The sequence below is a fragment of the Fulmarus glacialis genome, unplaced genomic scaffold (assembly GCF_000690835.1).
Source record: "Fulmarus glacialis isolate BGI_N327 unplaced genomic scaffold, ASM69083v1 scaffold2661, whole genome shotgun sequence".
NCBI classification, from domain to species: domain Eukaryota; kingdom Metazoa; phylum Chordata; class Aves; order Procellariiformes; family Procellariidae; genus Fulmarus; species Fulmarus glacialis.
The window spans coordinates 77,989-98,614 of NW_009193207.1; the positions used below are offsets into that span (position 1 = coordinate 77,989).

General features: G+C 39.9%; 1 protein-coding gene across 1 annotated transcript in view; it reads right to left on the minus strand.

The window, feature by feature from the left end:
- The window catches only part of LOC104071133 (transmembrane protein 132C-like), a 28,341-nt gene extending 10,062 nt beyond the window's left edge, over positions 1-18,279 (minus strand). Inside the window, exons 1-4 of the mRNA XM_009587347.1 lie at positions 18,148-18,279; positions 2,083-2,288; positions 1,350-1,623; positions 102-293 (exon numbers count right to left, since the gene is read on the minus strand). Coding sequence (XP_009585642.1) covers positions 102-293; positions 1,350-1,623; positions 2,083-2,246 — 630 coding nt within the window. The 5' untranslated portion in view covers positions 2,247-2,288; positions 18,148-18,279. The remainder of the gene's footprint in view (positions 1-101; positions 294-1,349; positions 1,624-2,082; positions 2,289-18,147) is intronic.
- Between the last annotated feature and the right edge of the window lie 2,347 nt (positions 18,280-20,626).

Consider the following 20,626-nt stretch of genomic DNA (forward strand, 5'->3'; position numbering starts at 1 on the left):
CTAACTTCTAAACTTGTTATGAACTATCATCTGTACTTCACGTTGATAAAACACTGACCCATCCCAAAAGGCAACAACAGGAAATATGAAGCGTACACTACCTGCTTAGGAGTATGAAGCAGCTCTTGGGCAACGGTTGTAGCCACAATAGCCCGACTACTTGCTGCGCTTGGCTGAAGAAAGAGTGAAAGTCCAGCCACCAGCTGGACTCCAAGGTCTGTTATGGTCACTTTGTCATCTAGCACAGTCACTGTCTTCTCTGCCAGGATGGAGTCAGACAGAGGAGACAAAACCTTTGGAGAAACACAACAGAATCAACTTAGGAAAAGGCTGATCAATTAAAATAACCTTTCTTAAGGTCATCATCCCTTCTTGTCTCCAAAGCTTTATGCATGGAAATGAAGCGGCAGAGCACACTGAAAAGGCAGTCTGATTTCATTAGCAGGGTCAGAAAAACATTCAGTAGAGAGGTTATGGATGAGAACATTGCATCCAATACTGAGAGATATACTATCTCACTTGTGTTATTTGCATCATTTCACTAGAAGAGTCGATTTTCCCTTTCTTCCCGTTACTCTGTGTCCCAGATGAGCTCATCAGATTTACTTTCCAACCATTTCAAAGGGAGGTTAGCAATATCTAGGATTTGTCCTTCACTTCTTTGCTTGGAAATTCTCATTTCTGTCTCTTTTCTGTTTCTGATGGAACATTAAGGTAGTAGGATATCCTTCCCTTTAACGAAACTAAGGGCCATACTGCTATCTTTAGGGAACTAAGGATAGCTAGTTCTTGCACATACTGTCTTATCCACCTTCTCCATCTCATATCCACAGCCTAGCTTAGCTATATTCACTCTTTGTGCATTGGCTTTAGTAAGGATTCTGCTGGAGCAGAACTGGGATATGGTGTTGGCCACCTGTGCCTTTCAGGGTTATTAACCAGGTTGTATTTTTTTTTCCTGAATTAATGTTTAAATAAGTCAAAAGAAACTTGGCACAATCTAAAGATCTCTGTCTCAAAAAGTCAAAATGGTGCTCATCAGCTGACTGGTGGTAACCTGCATCCATGTGGGGCAAGACCTCTGACTTCTCACTGAGCCTGGAAGTGATGCCTCTCCTAAAGATTTCTGAAGGCTCTATGGTTTCCAGCTCCTGGCCATACTGCATGCCTTGGACCACCTCTAGCTTGGATCACTGTCATTGGGTTAATGCTGTGTGACACTCTAGAAGATCACAGGAATGTAATGGGAAATTATCCTATTTCAAGATAGCAGAACACTGTACTGGATTTATGCCCATACACAGGTTCTCTATGGGAATGGCAGAATGTGGCAGTCTAGAGCACAGTACCTGCATCGTTGTCATTCCTACTTCCCGTCCGATCAAAATCCTGCCTTCCTGCAGCTTGGCAATGTGAGGATCCTCCAGTTTCATAAAATCCATCACCAGGTCTGTAATGTCAAACTGCCAATCTGAGCCCAGCAGGTAGCTCAGCTGACCCCAAGGGCTAGAATCCTCAGCTACAAATTGTGTGAGGACTCGCACCATGGCATGCTGGTACTGCAGAGTGCATCCTCTTCCTTTCCGCTCATCTTCATCCTCATCATCACTGTCTCTGGTGGGTCTTTTTTCATAAGAAAATGAAGCATCAAGAAATGTTTTCAAGAACATTAGTGAAAACTAACATTAGAGTGCTAATGGAGAGTACCCCCTTAAATAACTGTCCTCCCTTCTATTTTTTTGGACCATTGCTGATTCATGGCTACCTAGCACGATGAAGGACCATACAAATGGACTATACTACATTTTCATCTAAGCTGGTATGTCCGAACAACAACAACCAGAGCACCACACTGTACTCTGTTGCACAGGACACACGCACAGAAGCAAAACTCCCACAAATTTTAAAAGCTTTATTCTATCTGCAGATGTCCTGTGCAAAGCTGGGGATTCCAGTACTGCTGTTCCTCAGGGAAAGATGCTGCATTTTGGGTACAGGTGCTGGAGCTGTTCTTGCTGAGAGTTAAAATCAACTCCATTCATTTTACAAAAACACCCAAGAAATTTAGCAACTCAAACCCACCTTTTGTTGGAAACAACTGGGACTCGCCAGCCTTTTATTTGGCTCAGTTCTGTATCTGAAATGTCGATCTGAAGAGGCAGGCGTGGAACCCAGACTGTGATTTGCAGAGGAGCACTCAGATACTGATACGTGAAGTTCACAAGCGCATTCACCTTGCCTTTCATTTCTTTGCCATTGACAAAAACATAGTCACATCTGTCAGAAACCTAAGGGGGGTGGAGAGAGAAAGAAGAAAAGGCAATCATTGCGACAAAACAAGCTCAAAGTGTAACCCTGGCATCTCAAAAACAAAACCAAACAAAAAAGTCTCCCTTCTCTTTATGTATGTTAATGATTGCCTTTTACAATAGGAGCAGCTGAACACAAAAATCCTTCGTTGGCTCAGGAGGCATAATTATGCTGGAGATGCCTAAAGACTGGATACTATTTATGAAGCTGGTGGTTCATTTTCTGTTTGTTATGCAGTGAGCCACTAGCCGATCACAGTGCTGTGGAATTTATAATGAGAAAGGCTCCTTCACAGCTTGGTCAAAAGGAACCCAACAAACCAAAACAGGTCTCAATAGAGGCAAGCAGCAAACCAAACAGTACCTTCATCAGGGGTGACGCTGCTTTCAGTTATCAAGACAAAGCTGGCTCTGAAGTGGATTTCATCCACTGAAGAGTAACAGAAGTCTACTCATTTCCTCCGCAATAAACATTATCTGTTTATAAATGTTTACACTTTGATTAAAGCTGTGAAGTATTTCTAAACACTGCAGTAGATTTATCATTAACATGTAAATGCTGTCCTGAAATATAAGCAAGCATTATCATAGTCATGTAAGAATTATATCAGTAATCACTTCTTTAATCAATGTTGTAATTTACAGACCATTGAGTTTTCTCATTTATTACGTTACTGAGTACCAGTGATAAAATCACTCCTGAATATATAAATCATTAGGAGGGATGCAGATAGTATGAAGTGACTCCATGTGATAAAGTCATTGTCATATCTATTCCTAAAGGTGTCATAAATGTCTGGGGAAATCCTGTGGCACATTAATCATACATTAAGTGGCTAGCAATGGGAGCTGTTACATTACTAAATGAGCTGGTATGTCTGCAGAAATTAACAGTAAACCCAGCAGATCTCTTCAACTCCTGCTTTTGCTCCCATCTGGACAGAATTCTATTTCATCACCCATAACAAGTATCGTTAGTGGTGGCAATGCGTCTCCCCACCTGAGCATACATTTAAATTATCATCTGCTCCCTTTTATTCCCACTCCCATTCCCAATATCATTTTATTCAAATGAAGATCATCAGCTGGAAATGTTTATGTCTCCAGGCTAATCAAACAGATGGATGTCCTCTGTGACCACAGATACAGGAGCTAAACTGTTCCCAGTTTGACATACACATCCCGTTTGTATCCTCTGTCAGGTTTAGGCACTGCTAACATTCTGGTAAAATATTTGATGGCGAGACTGCAAAAGGAAACTTCAGAGAACATAATACAAACACTTCTATGGCTCATTCTCTAAGAGGATTATGCTGTAACTAGGCTCTGTTGACTGAAAACAGTACTACATACTACAATATCTGACCCATCTGTCCGTTTAGGCTTCTCCCTCAGACCATCTAACATAGGGTTAAAAGTCTGAAGGTGGCAGAAATTTCTTCATTTTATCACTATGAATGGCATGCCCTATTTTTACATGTATTAACTTGAATGGCAGTACAGAAAGGGGTTTAGTTCACGCTAGGCTGTTTCAGAATGACTATTTGATCTAATCTAAAAGTACTATGCAGCAGAGGTGCATAATATAATATATAATACCATGCAGTAATTCAGAACTTTTTCCTAGACGGGCTGCTCTTTCTTTCTATGGTGCTATTGCATCAGCTTCACCCTGGGAGAGGAACACCATGAAAATGTTTCTCATGAAAACAACTCCAACCGCACAGGCAAGCAAGAGCTACATGTCAGGAGTTACAGCCTTGTCTTCCGGATCACGGAGGCATTTCTGCCTAGAGCAGTATACAGCTGCTAGGACGTGTTGGGGGCATTCAGCTCCTATATTTGAGCTGCTGATGTCTACCGTAAGCCCGTTGTCTCGCTGTTGTCTCAGTTGCATGGAAACAGGAATGGCCAGCGGGTGACTCTCCTCTCTCGATGCTTGGCAGTGTTACTACCCCTCTCCCTGAAGCTGTCTGTGTCTCTCCACCGGAGACGGAGACCCTGCGAAGTATCTTAGACCTTAGATACCTAATTCTTAGATGGCTGAAGCTAAAAGGAATTTACATCTAAATAATGTACCACGTATGAATGTTACCTATGGCACAACATCCTTAATGAAGTTCAGGGTACAAGGAAGTCCTGGCTGACACAGACTCTAATTTCTGCCTTCCTCTGTAACCTCAGGAAAATCAATTCAACTCTTTCTGACCACTTTCCCTCACTGGTGTAAACAACACAACCCAGGGAGCGTTGGTCAGCAACAGAGAACTGCACTGCACTTGGAGCACAGAACACCTTCTAGAGCCAAACGGGAAGTAGTGAGCATGCCTCGGGGAGAAGACCCTATGTCCGGAACATTTGACAAAGCAGCTTCAGATATGGCTCTTTGTTCTTTAGCCCTGTCTTCCTTTGAGCAGAAGCTTTTGGGAGGCTTGTCAGTAAGATCTAATTTAATTCTGCTTGGAGCAGTAGCTATTGCCATCCTGAAAGTGGTTCCATCCCATTCATTTCTACGGAGTTCACCCCAAAGACAAATGAATGAACTTTCTGAGTTAGATGTACAGTTGCTTATTTATGCACATAGGAAACCATGTGCACACGCTGATAAAAGATTTCTGATAACATACTCAGCTTCAGACTGACCAGGTCTGGTCTAGATGTATGATTTAATATTATTTAAAGCCCAATATTGTCAGTAACAGAACAAATGCGACTGTCAGGGAAAAACCACAGTAACAATAGTAGCAAAACTGCAATTCCGAAATGGTTCTGGGCTGAGATCCAATCTCCATCTGTATTTGTAAAGCTGCTATATGCCTTCATGGGTATGCAACAAACAAATGGCTAAACAAACATATACAGCATCCTAAGGAGGTGGTTGCTGTAGCTACCATGCAGCCTTTAAAACTGCTACAGGTTAATATTTATTACTGGACATGCATCAGCAATAGTGGCAGGTCTTTATGACTTGCATTGAGAAAAACATTACTCTTTTCACCAAGTACAAGTATTGCTAATGTCCTTACACATGCTCTTTCTTCTGTTCCTGTATTTCTGATAAAGAGGTAGCACACAGAGAGTGCAGGAGGAGCAAAGCTTATATTCTATTGTATTACTGTATGCATTTTAACTATTGTGCTTTCAGGTATCCATTCTTGAAGCAACATTGATTGCTTTTGACAAAGAAAGGCAACAGACTTCCCAACTAGTGCTATACAGGGGATGAAAGGGAGAAAGTATCTTATCATCTAATTCACAATGTGTGTGTGCTCTCCATATGAACAGGATTAAGGATACGCCTTCCCAAGAAAGCTATTCCATAGTCTACAGCTTCTGTAAGCAACACATCTCAGCTAAGCTTAGCTATAGCAAGCTAGCAGAATGAGAGCAAGTGGGTTTGCTTCCCTTATCCTTGTCTCACACAGTGTCAGTTAAAAAATAAATAAAAAGGATTTCTCAGCCTCAGAGAACAAATCCAGATGTACTGAGTGCTACAATTTACAACATCAGCAAGCCACACATAAGGTCTGATTTGCTAAGCAGACGCCCCTCACAAAAAAAGGGTAGGAGTTATGTGGTGCAACAACAGACCCTCTTAGCTCAGATTAACTCAGATGGAAATAGTATCACAGTCAACTTGTTTTTGGAGTTACTCAACACAGATTTGGCAAAACTATTTTGTCTGTTCTCATATGGGGTTAAAAGAGGTGGAAACACAGGACTGGTAGGGACAACCTTAAACACTGTCACATGGAATCATGGAGGAAGGATAGAAGGGAGATTAAAAAGAGTAATAAATTAAACTGGGTCATATTAGAACTCAAATTCTTTTTAATTAAAAAGGTATTTTTGTTTAAGCATTTTTGATAGATAAAAGTATTTCTCTGTTTTCGTCCAGGGTTTTGCAATGCTTCTGGAAGGTCACTGAACAGTACAATGACTGGCTCTCATCTCCGAGTCCTGCCCACAGTAGTCTAAGGAAGTTTCTAATAGAAGCTGCAGACTCTGTGAACACTGATCTGTCTCTCATCTCCTGTAGTATTTATGCTTTTACTATGAAAATATCTTCTCCCCGAAAGTGCTTTTTGTCTTTGGCATCAGAAGAAGTGAGAGATGATGAAGGGAAAGCCTGCTTAGCCACCACCTTTAAGTGGTTGGTTTTTTTCTATTCTGCGTAGCAGATCAGCAAGAAGTTTTGCATTTTAAAGAGCTTTCTGATGCTATTTCAGCAGTTCCTTTCATTATTAAGCTGCATTCAGCTACTTTCCCCCTTTTTTCTACTTTCATAACTTCTCTCTCCAGATTAAAACTAAAATAAAGAAGCTAGACAGCAAAAGACAGGGCTAAGCACAATTCCCTAGAGGTTTCTTCTTTGTCTTTCTTTTTTCTGGCCTTATATTTTTGTGCCCCTTTGTAACAAAGGCCATTGCCTTTCCAAATGACTTGGATAGATTCTCTCTGCAACAAATCACATTTTATTGAGTTGACAGAGAAAACTACTGCCAGGAAATCAAGAGAGAGTCACTCCTGAATCACTACCTATGGCATTATGTGCCTTTGTGGTCTGGGGAGTGAACGTACCTTTCCATCTGGTAACGAACAGATTAGCTGCCATGAATATTAAGGAGATGCCTAGTACCCTTACCAGTCAAATACAGAACCTCTGGGTCTTTCTTTACTTACTCCTTTCAGATTAAGGTCCTGATCCCACCATGACTTTTGCATTGCAGAATTGCAAGAAGGGAGCATGAGCTGCTTGTCACAAAGGATGTGACAACGTACTGCCTTGGACTCCGCAGCCATAAAAGGGCTGTTGATGCTTCTGTAAGAATATCAGTTTTGCTGGGTTAAATTCTGTTACAGATTCCTGAGAAATCTTCATTCAATTACTGGTGGAGGCAGATAGTTTACAAAAGACAAATTTCATGTCAAATATACGCTAAGACTGTCTTTCAAAAGATGGTGAACTCAAAAAACTGTCTGTTCTGTTTCGTATCTGTTGTACACAGGAGTGGAAAGAACGACAACTATAAGACCTAAAAATAAATGAGTGGTGGTACTGACTCTGTGAGTCTACTCTAGTCTAGGCTTGTTTATTCTCCTAGTGGTTTTTCACCTCTGGAGATATCAGCCCAGTCTCTGAAGGACAGTTCTGAAGGACAAAAAGGAAAGTTTTTAACATGGCAATCCTGTCAACTTTATGAACACTGAAAATTTGTGAGGCATCAGTCCATTTTCTAGGTAGAAGTCTGTGTGGTTTGCCCTTAATTAAACATCCTGAGGTTTAAAACATCACAGAACTTTAAGACTGAACAGAAATGAGGAGATATGGTAATGGTAGACGTCTTGCTTGTATTCAGCAGGTTCAGAATCTTGTATTTTGGTGTGTAAACCCGTTTGCCCCTTTCTGTTACACTAATGTAAATGTTGCTAAAATATTCAAAGGTTACATAAATGTTTAAATATTTACGAAAGCACTTCTATGAGCAAAAAGATTTTTCCTGTGTCTCTTAAAGAAATCTCAATTTCCATTAAAAAATTTACAGGATAATTAGTAAAGAATATACGACACTCCTAGTATTTCAGCTCAGTATCATCACTCTTACATACCAGAAGGGCAACTGAAGCTCATGGAGGTTAAGCTTTGTGAACAAAGTCATTCATTCCATTAAGGAATACAGAGCACCAGAATGACTTATCCACTGAAGATACTGACGCTTACATGATATATAGAAAATATTAGACAGTGATAATCATTCCACAAGTTTTTTGGACAATCCTTTAGAATTTTGTAATATTCATGTCCTTGCTATAGAATTTCTTCTAAGATTTTTTTTAACAACATCCTCTGTAGAAAGGGAATTATCCTATATTAAACTCTAGACATTTTGAGAGAGACTCTATATAGCTTTCTAGCCTTGATTCCAATTAAACACTGTGGTTTTATACATAAAGGAAATCATATGCTACATGAACATTAGGTGATGGCAACTGCTTCTTAAGAAGGATTTCAATGCCTGACTGCATAATCCGAATAATCAATAACCTACTACTGGAAAATGAAAGCTGTCTCAAGGCCCATACTATTCATTTTTTCATGTTAAACTGTTTAAGTCTGATAAGAGTTAAAGCTTCAGACCTGAGCTCTCCATGATCTCTGGAATGGTATTTACAGCTTTGTTAGAGCAGCCTTTAAAAGGGAAGCACCCATTAGAGGAGTTGCTAATTGCTAGTGTGACTTGACTTGCCAGAGCCACCCCTCGTTCCCACTGACTACAGCTGGAGCTGTGCTCAGTGACTCGGAAAGTGAAGCCAAAAGCTCCCCTCACAGGGCGAGCATAAAGGTAAATACAGTAATGCAGACTTAACACTGATAAGACTGTCATCTTAATAAATGAAAGGCTTGATTTTTCCCATTACGTGCAAGAATAACCCTAAAAGTTGTTTTTACTTATGACCCACCAAAAGAAAAAGAATGAATTTGTTTCTAGAAACAGTTGAGGAATAATTACTCCCATTCTGGAAACAATGATGAGGGAGCAGGGCAGGTATTACACTTTAATAACTGATTTAAGCCTCATTCTGCCTCTCTTAGAACTAACTGTCTGCAGTTTTCAATGGATAACGCAGCTCGTGTGTTGGTGTTGCTTTGTGCTTGTAAACAGTTGCCACATTCCAAATGCGGTTTCAATCCCTGCGATGAGTCCTCAGGCAAAGCTCCCAGCAACCCGCACTAGTAACATGGGGATCGAGCCCTGAGCGCTGAAGAAAAGGAGAACTCTGTAAAATCAGGGCCATAGTTTGGATGCAATTTGGACTCTCTCTAATGAGAAGGGTCTGCATTTTCAGTATCAGCAGCCAGATTAGCAGAACTAAGTAGAAAACACCCAAAGCTAGAGAGCATTTCTTATGGAAAAGGCTGTACGTTATCTAATCTCATTACAAAGATTTTGCTGGCAGCTTTGCAGAGCAGCAGCAGTACATTTAACTAACTGAGTATCATTCACGACGACAGAACTGAGAGTAAAAGGGGCACAAAATGCCAGCTGAGACTGGAGGGCATCTATTTGCTCCCAAATGACCAGCTTTTGAAGCTGAGCTATAGCTGTGCAGAGCCACAGGAGCTCTCTGCAGCTAGCGTTATCACATAAAACAAAATCTGTCTTGTTTTGTGCACTCTCGAGTCAAGTAATTTCTGAAAATGGGGCTGAACAGAGAGTTTGGCTCCTACTCACTAGGGATATGCCAGACTATATTTGCAGCATGGCCCCAAATATCTTGCTTGGCAAAGCAGGATCACAGGGTGAATGCAGGGACTTGTAATGCTATCTACACACTTTGGACAGTAGTTGCACATTTGAGAACATCACAATGCTTGTCATTTTCTAACTTAATATGTATCTACAATATACAAATTCACAATGTGAAAATTACAGCTATTGCAGAAAAGGAAAGAAGTGAACCTTTGTTTCTTCTGACTGTATTACTCAAAAAGGTCTGGAGAAAACTGCTTATTTTCCCATCATATCTATAGCTGTCACAAGACTAACGTTATTTCTCCCATTTACTTTCCTGGTCTTGATCTTGCATCTTTGAAGTTGATTTTGAAGCACTTTCTGTGGAAATTGAGACACTGTTACTGCCACTCAGCTTTGATTTTTCATTTGGGATGTATAGGTTTTCCATACTGACATCACTAATGCAGGTAGTGAGCTGGGTGAAGGCATGAGATGACAGGGAAGAAGTCTGCAAGGATAGAGTTTAAAAGTTTCTTTAGCTGCCCTTGAAATTTTTGCATTTTATGTGATGGCAAGGTATTTACAACTTTTATCGCTGAATTTAAGTATTGCAGACCATGTCAATTTTGAGTTTCAATTTCCAAAGAGGCTGACTGCTTGGGGAGTAGTGGTATCCATTAATGATATCACATCTTCTGCGAAAGCTCTACATATTGCTGGCCTATACGCCGCATTTGCATCTGACAGAAGTGTGCGGTAACGCTTCATTTTTCTAAAGCTCCTCTGAAGTTTTTCTGCTCTACTGATGTATATTGATCCCAATAAATCACGGGTCTATCAAAAATATGGAGGAGGGCAAGGAGGTGGACTTTCAATTTGCAATTCTGTTCAGAATATAACATATCATATTAGATTTACCAGAAGAAAAGCCTACAAAGTCACGGGCTTCAGAACAGCAAAACAATGGAATTTCCATGCTGTGACTTTCTTTCCCGTTTTTAAAGCTTTTCAGTTTCACACAAATCACAGGAATGCATAATATCAGAAGAGGAAAGAGGAGTCATCAGAGAAATAGGGTGCTGGGTTTGGACTCAGAAAGAGATACAGCTTCTGCTTTTGGGGGCTTTCAAGGCTGTATTAGGGTGTGGTGAGTAGGAAATGTATTTGCAGTTCATCAGCTACCGAACATAAACTTCAGGAAGGTCATTTGTGGTGGCCCTTTGGGGTATCTGCACCATGCAGTGGATGTGACAGAGATCCCATGCTTGTTCTGAGCCTGCTGGCGTGCCCCTACAGCCCCGTACACAGACCCTAGCTCAGGACACAAAAGCAGCTTGGCTGTGTTGGCTCTCAGAGCGGTATTACACGGACTGAGCTTTCAGCTCCTGATTCTGGAGCTAAACAAGGGAAGACTTGCAAGCCTGAGAATGAACACACAGGCACCTTACGAGTATTCATCCAACTTCTCCTCATTCCTTCCAGAAGGAAGGGATAATAACTTCCATAACTTCCAGAAAGTTATGCAACTGCTTTTTAAAATGAGGGTACTGCTACAATTTTGAATGCGTGGGTTGAAGTACCTGAAAGAGGCATCAACCCTCCAAGAGTAGCTGCCTGCATATTACAGTGGAGGAGGACTGGCAGTAGCTGCTGTTGTTTAGATTGACCCCTCCATGCTTTCACTGAATCTTGCAGGACTGTCATAAAACCACAGAAGGGATCATTACATTAAAGTGACTGCACAGAATATGGCCTGTCTATTATTAGACCACACTGGATTCCTGGAAACCCCATCTAACATAACTTTTCATTTCTTCCTTTGTTTTATAGGGTTTAGTTAGGAATGAGACTTCTTTTAATCAGAAGCTTATCCACCTACTCGTTATTCAGCATGCTCAGCTCTACAAACAGTTGCACCTAGCTAACCAACACCAAATAGAGTTTTATTTGACCTAAGTAAAAAATGAGCAATAACTCAATTGCATTATATTCACTGTAGGAGCTTTTTATTGGAAGTTAGTGTTTTTCCTCAATCAAAATAGCTGGTAGGAACAACCAGTTCTTTCTAGCCAGCCCCTTGTTTTTATTTTCTCCTATAACATGCACTAAAAACATAATGTGAAGCCCTAAATCCTCTGAGTCTTGAAGGCTTTGCAATAAAGCCCCATATGAAGAATACGTGTATGCTGAGGTGCAGAAATGCAATGCAAGTTTGGACGCTTACCCTGCCGTATGCAGCAGGAGTTGAAAGGTATGAGGGAAAATGTAACGTGCCCGTGACATGCCAGGGTTTCTAATGGAACGAAATCTTCTGAAACTCTGCTTCCCCTTGAAATCACCATCTGCATCACGCTTCTTCACAACCCACCACATCATTATCTGCCTCCAGATGCGGCTGGTTAGAAAGCACAGGGAAGAAACCCTAGATGCCACGGGAAGCTTTGTTTTGAGCAGACTTAGCTTTCCTCTGACAGACACTTAAGAGATTCCTCATTTTTATATTTTGGCAGTATCTATAGTAATGTTTCACTGAACCAAATACAATTATCTCCAAGCTATGTTTAGGACCAGAAGCACTGATTCTGTACAAGATCAGTTCTGTAATGTTTATCGTGTAATACTTCTAATTTCAATGGGAAAAGGACCAGATCTTGAATTAGCCCTGTGGAGAGCGACACACCAGATATTTAGGTCCTTCCTTAACAATCTCAAGCATTTCCATATCCTTTAGCACTGCGATGCACTGGTTAAGGACAGTCACACCCTGATTCCCATTCATCTTCATACAGGTTTTGACAGACCGATGTATTTTGGCACTAGCGCTTTCTTTAATGTAACACTTCACACCCTTCCATCATACCAATGTTTCTGTCATCACCTGTCCCCATCTCACCATACCCTGGGTGCCTGTTTTGCTCTCTCTTGGTTGCATGTCTGGAAAGTTCCAATGGATCCAGGGACCAGCTGAGCCCTTACAGTAGGTAGATCAAGTAGCAGAAGCTGGTGATGCAGCAGAATGTTACCCCCAGCCAGTCCATCAGCTGTGGGGAGAAGCTGATCCCCATTCAGGTCAATGTATGTACAGGGTGGGGACCTCTGCTCTCACTAACAGAGTATCAGCCCTGCTCATGCATGGATAACCACACTTGTCTAGGTAGGGCTAATATAAAGAAAGTGCAAGATGATTTCCATTACTGGCAGAAGCCTGCTTCTGAATTACAAAGTCTGGCATCCAGCCCCCACACTCAGAGAGGAAGTGATCATGTTACCCCAATATACAGCTACTGATTTGAGTCAGGGTGAGTATCTTTCTATTTGGTGCCTAAACAATATGATGAAAAGGCATCCATAAACACATAATCTTGTATTTATTAAGACCTTTTGCTCTGGAATAGCCATGGTACTATGATGAAACATTAAGGAGCCTGAGGGACTGTCCCCATACCATTAAAATTTCAGGGTGAGCTTTCCTGATGGCTTTAATGAGTGCAGCACTTTAATGAGTGCAGGATTGAGGCTTAAGAGTTCGATTCTTTAATAGCTGCCTGTAGCTCAGCCCCTCAGCTTGGAACGGCATTCAACCTACTGGCAGGAAAATGCCTAACTTAACTTTTAATAAAAATACCTATGGATGCTGCTAACTAGTGGTTCCTCTGCCTGTCAAAGGGAAAACAGTGCTTCTGTATCTAGTTTTTAAATATATGTTAAGTTTTGCAAATACTGGGAAGTAAGGAAGAACAGTGAAATTTCTACGTAGTTAAATAATAACTGAAGAGGTTGAAGCATAGCTATTTGTGTAAGATTGGGTATATCAGGACAATGCCAAAGTATCATCTACATAATGAAGTGCTGATGACTTCTCTGTAGTAAACAGGGTCTTGTGATACAGTTCCAGATAAACAATTTTAAAAATAAAATACTGCAGTTAGTATACAACTATCTATTTATCTCTTATGAAAATGTCCATCTGACAGCTTCCTTACTGGCAAACTGAGACTCTCTTACATCATGTATTACACAGCATCCAGACTGGCCTTTAAGCTGAATAGATTCACAAATTAACAGCAGACATTTCAACATGAGTTTTCATCTATTTAGTAAGAATTAATTTCATTTCATAAACTGTTTCCACCACAAATGGCAAAATCTCTGAAACATTTATGGATCCTAAACGACTATTTCATATGAGTATGTTCCCTGATGTCAGCGGTATTCACAATGAAGTTACTCGTGTGTAAACGATTCCTGGATTGGGCTTTTAAACAAGATCTGTAACCTTGACAGGTGTCTGTAGGTGCCATCACTATTGCTTTGAAAGTATTGATACCAGCAGTAGTTCCAGCCTTTTCCAGCTATTAAGCTGGAGTTCAACCATAAACCCCTCTAGCCAGATTTTCAGCCCCCAACAATTCAGTTGCTTTGATCTGGATTTTGTTTCAAGTTACTGTGATAAGAGAGGGACAGCTGTGACACACTGTCTTGGATTTTAGCTCCTAAGAGAAATTCCTAACATTCTTGCAGTGGCCTTTACCTGTGGTAAATGTCTCCCTCTGCTCATCAGTACCAATGAAACCAAAAGCCCACTGTTTATTAACAACTACTGAGGGACATCTTAAAGGTAAGATCCGTGCTTCTGTTTCCAGTGATGACCAGAGCAGCTGCATGTGTGGACTAATATTATCTGAATCCATGTTTTGATCTGAATACATCTCAAAGCTATTAATGCCATTTAAAAATGAAAAGAAACTAGTAAATAAGGTCTTCAGAGTATGGTTCAAGGCTAATACACTGAGTAGTCTCAGCTTTTAATTTACTAGCTTTAATTTTAAGCTAGTATCCAGCTTTTAATTTACCAATTATAAATAACAGCAATACAATGAGAATATAATACCATGTATACAGCATCCCCTCATGTAGCAATGGGATAAAAGCTAGTCCAAGAATGATGAAATACAAACCTAAAATGTTTACAGTAGCTTCTGAAATACATGTAGCACTGAAGATTTTTGAACTCAGGTTATTTTAATTGAAAAAACATCCTCAAGTTCATAAGCATTATCAAGACTTTTCAATCTGGAAATGTCACAAGGTATTGCAAGTCTCCTAAAACTCTTCACAGCATGAAACTGCATCTGTTCTAGCAGCCAGGTGCCCTGGGAACCCGGAGAAGTATTTACTCTTGAGCAAACTGCACAAAAGCACCAGCAAAAGCAGCCACATTCCATTTGAATTTCCAGGAGATGAAAAGGACCCTACGCATGCAACTGCAATTACTATTAATGGATCCAGCTATATGGATCCTATTGGTAAATTCCAGCTTAGCAAAGTAAAATTTGGCTGTTGCTTGATTTTTAGTGCCATAATAAATTTTGTGTCCACTTTTAAAAGGTTGGACCACTGTGTGAAGGTCTAGAGCATTCAAAGACTTCTAAAGTTCATGAAATCAACTGTAAATTCAGAAGTAAAGAGCTGAAACTGTAAGACAATAAAAAAAGTAAAAGGAGTCAGCAGATTAAGACAGGACACAAACTGCACTGAGCTGCCTCGAGACCATGCTTATCACTGGGGAAACTACTACCTGTTACTTGCAGATATATCTTAGGTTTAGGTCTCCACGGGGCTCTGTTACTGAGAATAATGTAATTGCAGCCAAACAGAAGGCACTGTAAAAATTAATATAAATAAGCTTTTATCTGATGGCCATTCAAATTGCTCGGAGAAACATTACCTTTAGGCTCTTTACATGAACCATACAAATGGACACTTATTTATTTGATGACTAAATATTACAAGCCAAGTGCTAATAGGCACCGTTCATCTTCAACTTCTAGCCTAACTCTGTATGTTTGCCTGAATCGAAAGTTATCAGAAATTCCACACAATTGAAATCAAACAAAAATATCTGTGTGAACCTCTAGATGCTAATATGTCTAAGTTTAAATAGCTCTCATCAGTAACACCTTTTTTTTCTTAGTTTGTGGTTTAAATTAATCTACAGGCTTTTATACCTGTAAATATGTTTTGGTTCTGCTATGACAGGGATGCTCAGGAACATGAACTGTAAACACATGCACACATTTTCTTTGTTGAAGATACCATGATCTCTTCCCAACAGATATAGTTTATGATGACTGGACTTTTTTTTTTTTTAAACAGAAAGGTTACTCCCATCAAGGTATCTAAAACAGTATTTTACAGAGGATGATGATATATCCAAAGACCTAAACATAAAAGCTTGATGGGGAATTTCAAAAGGAATTAAGGACTAAGGCCTTTGTGCTCCATTTGAAACTGAGTGCTTTTTAAAATCAGAACCAATATGAACATGTCAACTTGACTTGAACCTCAAACTTCATTTCCCCATGTAAAGAAATTTCCTGGAAACTGGAACATTCTAGATGAAAAAAAAAAGCCCTCTTTCCTTTATGATGAGATGATAAAACCTTTGTTTAAAGCATCTCATTGAAGTCTATTTTTTAACTAGCTGTATGTTTCACAGCCGTTAGCACTCATGTCACAGATGCATTCCTCTAGAGATTCTGCATATATTTCTAAATACACAGAAGATAGTTTCTCTATTAATCTGAGCAATTTCAAAACATTTCTGAAGAGAAAGAAATTACACCTGAAAAATTTCTCTAGTCGATTCCAATAAACACTGTGTGTTAGCCTCCAGTTATTTGTTTCACTTCAACTTCAGAGTGGCTAGATAGGGAGGCTTCTAGAAGCCACTTAAAAATGTTCCGATAGTGCAAAGAGACTCCATTTCAAGAAACCTTTTTAGTGGAAATAAATTATTTCTGTAGAAAATAAGAGGAGAGCACAGCAGGGTCCCAAGTGCTAATCAAAGGACATAGCGCGTCAAGAAAACATTCTTTCCAAACATATTGTTGGAGAACTGCAATAGTCCAGGCTGTACTGCAATTACTGCAAGAACACTCTCTTTTTTTGTAAGATTTGGAATTTCATTTCTTCTCGATCCATATGCTCCTAAGCTATAAAACTCAGAAGTAATTTTTGCAAAGAGATTTTTATTTGGGAAATCATTGTGCTGTCATTTTCTATGCATCATGTGGTGATGTATAACAAATGCCCATCAGATAATATTTTTTTTCTCCCTGACTTGAGTCTTCCTCTTCATGGAAGAATTTAACACTGATCATTTTCACTGTTAGAAAGAAGAAATCCCCATGGGGCTGGAATTATTTGATGAAATTTTGTAAGCTGTTTAAGCAAGATGGCTAATCTGGATGATCATAGTAGTCCTTTTCTGAATTTATTTTTTTAATTTGTGAATGCTATCTTGTATTTTTTCTTACTCAAGAATGTGGTTTCCAATAAGGTTACAACCAGGATGATCCCTAAACTAAATTCCAGCTATTACTTTGATTTGTAGTTAGGTAGCTACCTTAGGAAAAAGGTTAACAGAAATTCTTTGAGATTAAAAACTCTGTAAAGCATCTGATATATGGGAGCACTTCAAGCTCCAGCAAACTGGAGAGACTTGTTTGGCTCTGAAGGATCCGCTGAAAGCAGAACGCTTTCTGTAGAAGTATTCTATAATGGCTTCATTAGTTCAAAATATGACTATTTTTCCCACCTACTTGGTTACTGGTATAATAAATGCTCCTACATAAATTCTACAATAGTGCAGCAAACTGTTGGATCCTGCAAGTTCACAGGAGTTTTATTGCTTTCCATGAACCTACAAACTAAACTGACTAATACATAACGCTGCGGCATTACTATTTGTATACCACACATCCAAAAGGGCTGATGGCATATTAAAGACACCTGAAGAGTATCATCACAAAGCCCACTGTGCTATATGCTGTAAAATGACGTAATATAATAAAATCCCTGTTCAAAAGAGTTTATAGACCAAGGGTAAATTCACACTTGCTTAAAGACCATGCACCATGAACATCCTGTGTGGAAAGTGCAACGGGATTCATGCAGAGCATTGCCTTTGTACTGACTCCCTGCACAACTGTGAATTTCCTTCAGGGCTTTGACTACGTATTCACAGCAGAAATCGCTGTGTTGCCTTAAGACAGTACTACACCACTGGTGTTTGTTACTGTGCAACATTAAGCTGCTAGTGCTAAACGGATGGACTGGTCATGTGAATGCTTTCTAGCCACTTCTGTGCAGAATCAAGTTGTTATTTCAAAACAGCTCTCAGCAGAATGTGAAGTTGACCAGGATGACTGCATTGCAGTTGCTGGGGAACGCTTATCCACTCCGTTCCACTGATGCAGCTGTGGAGGTGATAATCACAGCTGGAAAGGTGATAAGAAACATCTGGAGAGGCAGTACCAACAGCAGAGCGGATGCACAGAGGATTTGAGGTGACATTACCAAGACATTTTAAAATTAGGACACAAATAAAAATTAAACACTGAAATTCTACTGAAACTCAGTTTGGTGGCTGTACTGTTGCACCTAACTCTCTCTTTTCTTAAAAATCTGTCTCCTTATGCTTTTGAAACAGTAGTACAATTAATCTGCAGGAGTTGATTTAGTGGTTGTTCCCAGGCTATTATCCTTTTGTGTATAAAAAGACAAATTTCAGAAACCAATACATGGCATGAACTTACTTTAATGACGTCTTCATCAGAGGATTTGCACTCAACTGATTCAGAGATGTCTGTCACTGCACTGTTCTCCTCAATGGAGACCACTTTGATAGGCACTGCCACTGTTTTTCCCGTGAGAATTGCGGTGTTCAGAATTTCCATGTCCTGTACACAAAAGAAAGCACAGCACTGTTCAGAGACAGCTAAAGAGATTTCCAAAAGGCAAGCATCAGCTCTTCAACTGGACTTATACTCAAGAAAGATGAATTAGTTCTCAGTGGTTAGTGATCTAATCTCATCTTCAAATAGGTGCAACTTGGTAAAACGTAGTAAAACCCCAATTATACTTTACCTGCTAAATAAACACAGTCAGCTGCATTGCACACTATTAAATAGTGAGCAAAATGACTGCAGCTAAATTCAGTCCAGGCAGGCACACATCACAGTAGCTTCTACTTTTTAAGTGTGGGGCTTTTCCCAATATTTACCTTCCAAAACGTGAATTCAGGGTTTTAATAAACTGGATTTGATTAGCAATGTTTGGGACAGGATACAAGAGCCTCGAAAGTAAAAATATTGCTCTTTGAATCTAAGCCTATTGCAAAGATGGGGCCTCTCTGTGAACTTTGTATCTGGAACTGCTTCAAGATTATTTAATTTCCTTTGATATGGCCTATGAAGCAATGTAAGGAATCCAGAAGCAGTTAGTGATGCTGTTAACTGCAGGGAAAATAATAAGGAAATCTGAAGTCTGAACTTGGGTTGTGGTGTACAAAAGCCTTTCAATGCACCATCAATGCACTCCTGAACTGTTTCAGCATCACCATATTTCCAAGATTCCCATACAGGAAGAACTTCAAAGTTTTCTCCAACTTTTCAACTTCCAGTTCTATAAAGTGAATAAAATATTGAGCAAAATCCTCAGCACCAAAGTCATGAGGACTGCAGCCACTGATGTCAACAGCAGCAAAATGGGGCACTGATACTATTGATACTGTTTTCAATTCAAGTTTAGTGAGTTTGAAATTTAGGTCAGATTTTCTTTTCATCTTGCAACCTGTTATTTCTCAGGTTCTCCTACAGCTCTCATAAGAAATCCCATCAAACTTAAAAAAACCTGTTAAAAAAGGAATGTTGACTGTTGTAGAAAAGTAAGAACCCTAAATAATTCCTGTGGCATATATGAAAACAAAGCTACCCAACACAGTAAATCAGAGCCAGATTTATAAATAACATTACTGGAAAGTCTAAGGCCATTCTCAGGATTTTCTAAGGCAGAGACCACCCTCAGCCGTCCCCCTTACAAATTCTGCCAGGTGCCTGGCATTTTTGAGCAAGAGTGCTGTAGTGAAAGGCATGGCTTTTGGAGCTTAACTTCTGTCATCCAAACTTGAAAATTTTGTTCCAAAAGTATTTGTTTCCATGTACTGGTATTTTGATAAGTCCAGAAACAGACGCAAAGCAGCAGATCTCAACATTTGTGAAAAAAACTCGGTGACAAACCCAACTACTCTTCTGTCTGCAGACTTACAAAGCAACAAGAATTGAACAACCCACATAGGTTCAACAAAAAGCAGGTTCAACATATTTTCTGCTGTGTATTTGGCTACTGCAAGTGCTGTATGTCCTTTGAAATTAATCTTTTGCCTTGATCCCTTAAAGCCTTATTTTTTGTGACTCTGAGTGTTAAACACGGCAAACTAAAGACTCCAGGGCAAAGGAGCAGCAAGAGAGTTTGTGGAAATGACAGGACATCTTTTCAGGCTATCTCAGCTCTGCTTTGAAATGATTCTACTCAGATCCAGTTTTTCCTCAGCAACTGGTATGTATTACTGATAGAGAAATTTAATTTAAAGGGACAGGTTCAGAGGAAGAGAAATCCCATAAATAGAAACAAGTTTCAGATATAAAACATACTCTGTGACTTGGGGATTTACCCATATTTGCATTTAATGGTAATTTATGAAGTTCAAGACAAATCAGAAAATCATATACACACAAAACAAAAAAGAAACAAGCCCTGCACCACTGCCAAGAAGATAAAAACACAGACCTCATTATGCAATGAGGTGAAACTTTTGTGCCACAAGTGGCAGAGTAAATTCATCATCCAGGTTTAACTTGCAACAAACTGCCTGTGAGTCACCAGAGCTTCCTCCAGCTCAGCTTTGCTCATGCCTGCAGCATTGAGTAATCAGTGGCCTCAACATAAAGTCAAATATTAAGAAAAATAGGAGAGAAGGTAAACGGGAAGCCCAGCAGACAAGACCACAAGGCACTCTGACCTGCATGAGGATCCTGTGCTCCTGTTTCCCCAGCTCTGCATATCGCCAGGAAAAGACCAGCTCTGGCATTACCCTGGGTGAGGGCGAGACTGCCAGTAGTATCATTCTAAATCATGTTTGCTGCACCACCAGCCACAGCTGCAGCTGAGCTCTGAGCCTACACCACACCAGGAGAACGCTAGAGGACAGGATTAAAATCCAGTATTGGAGATAGG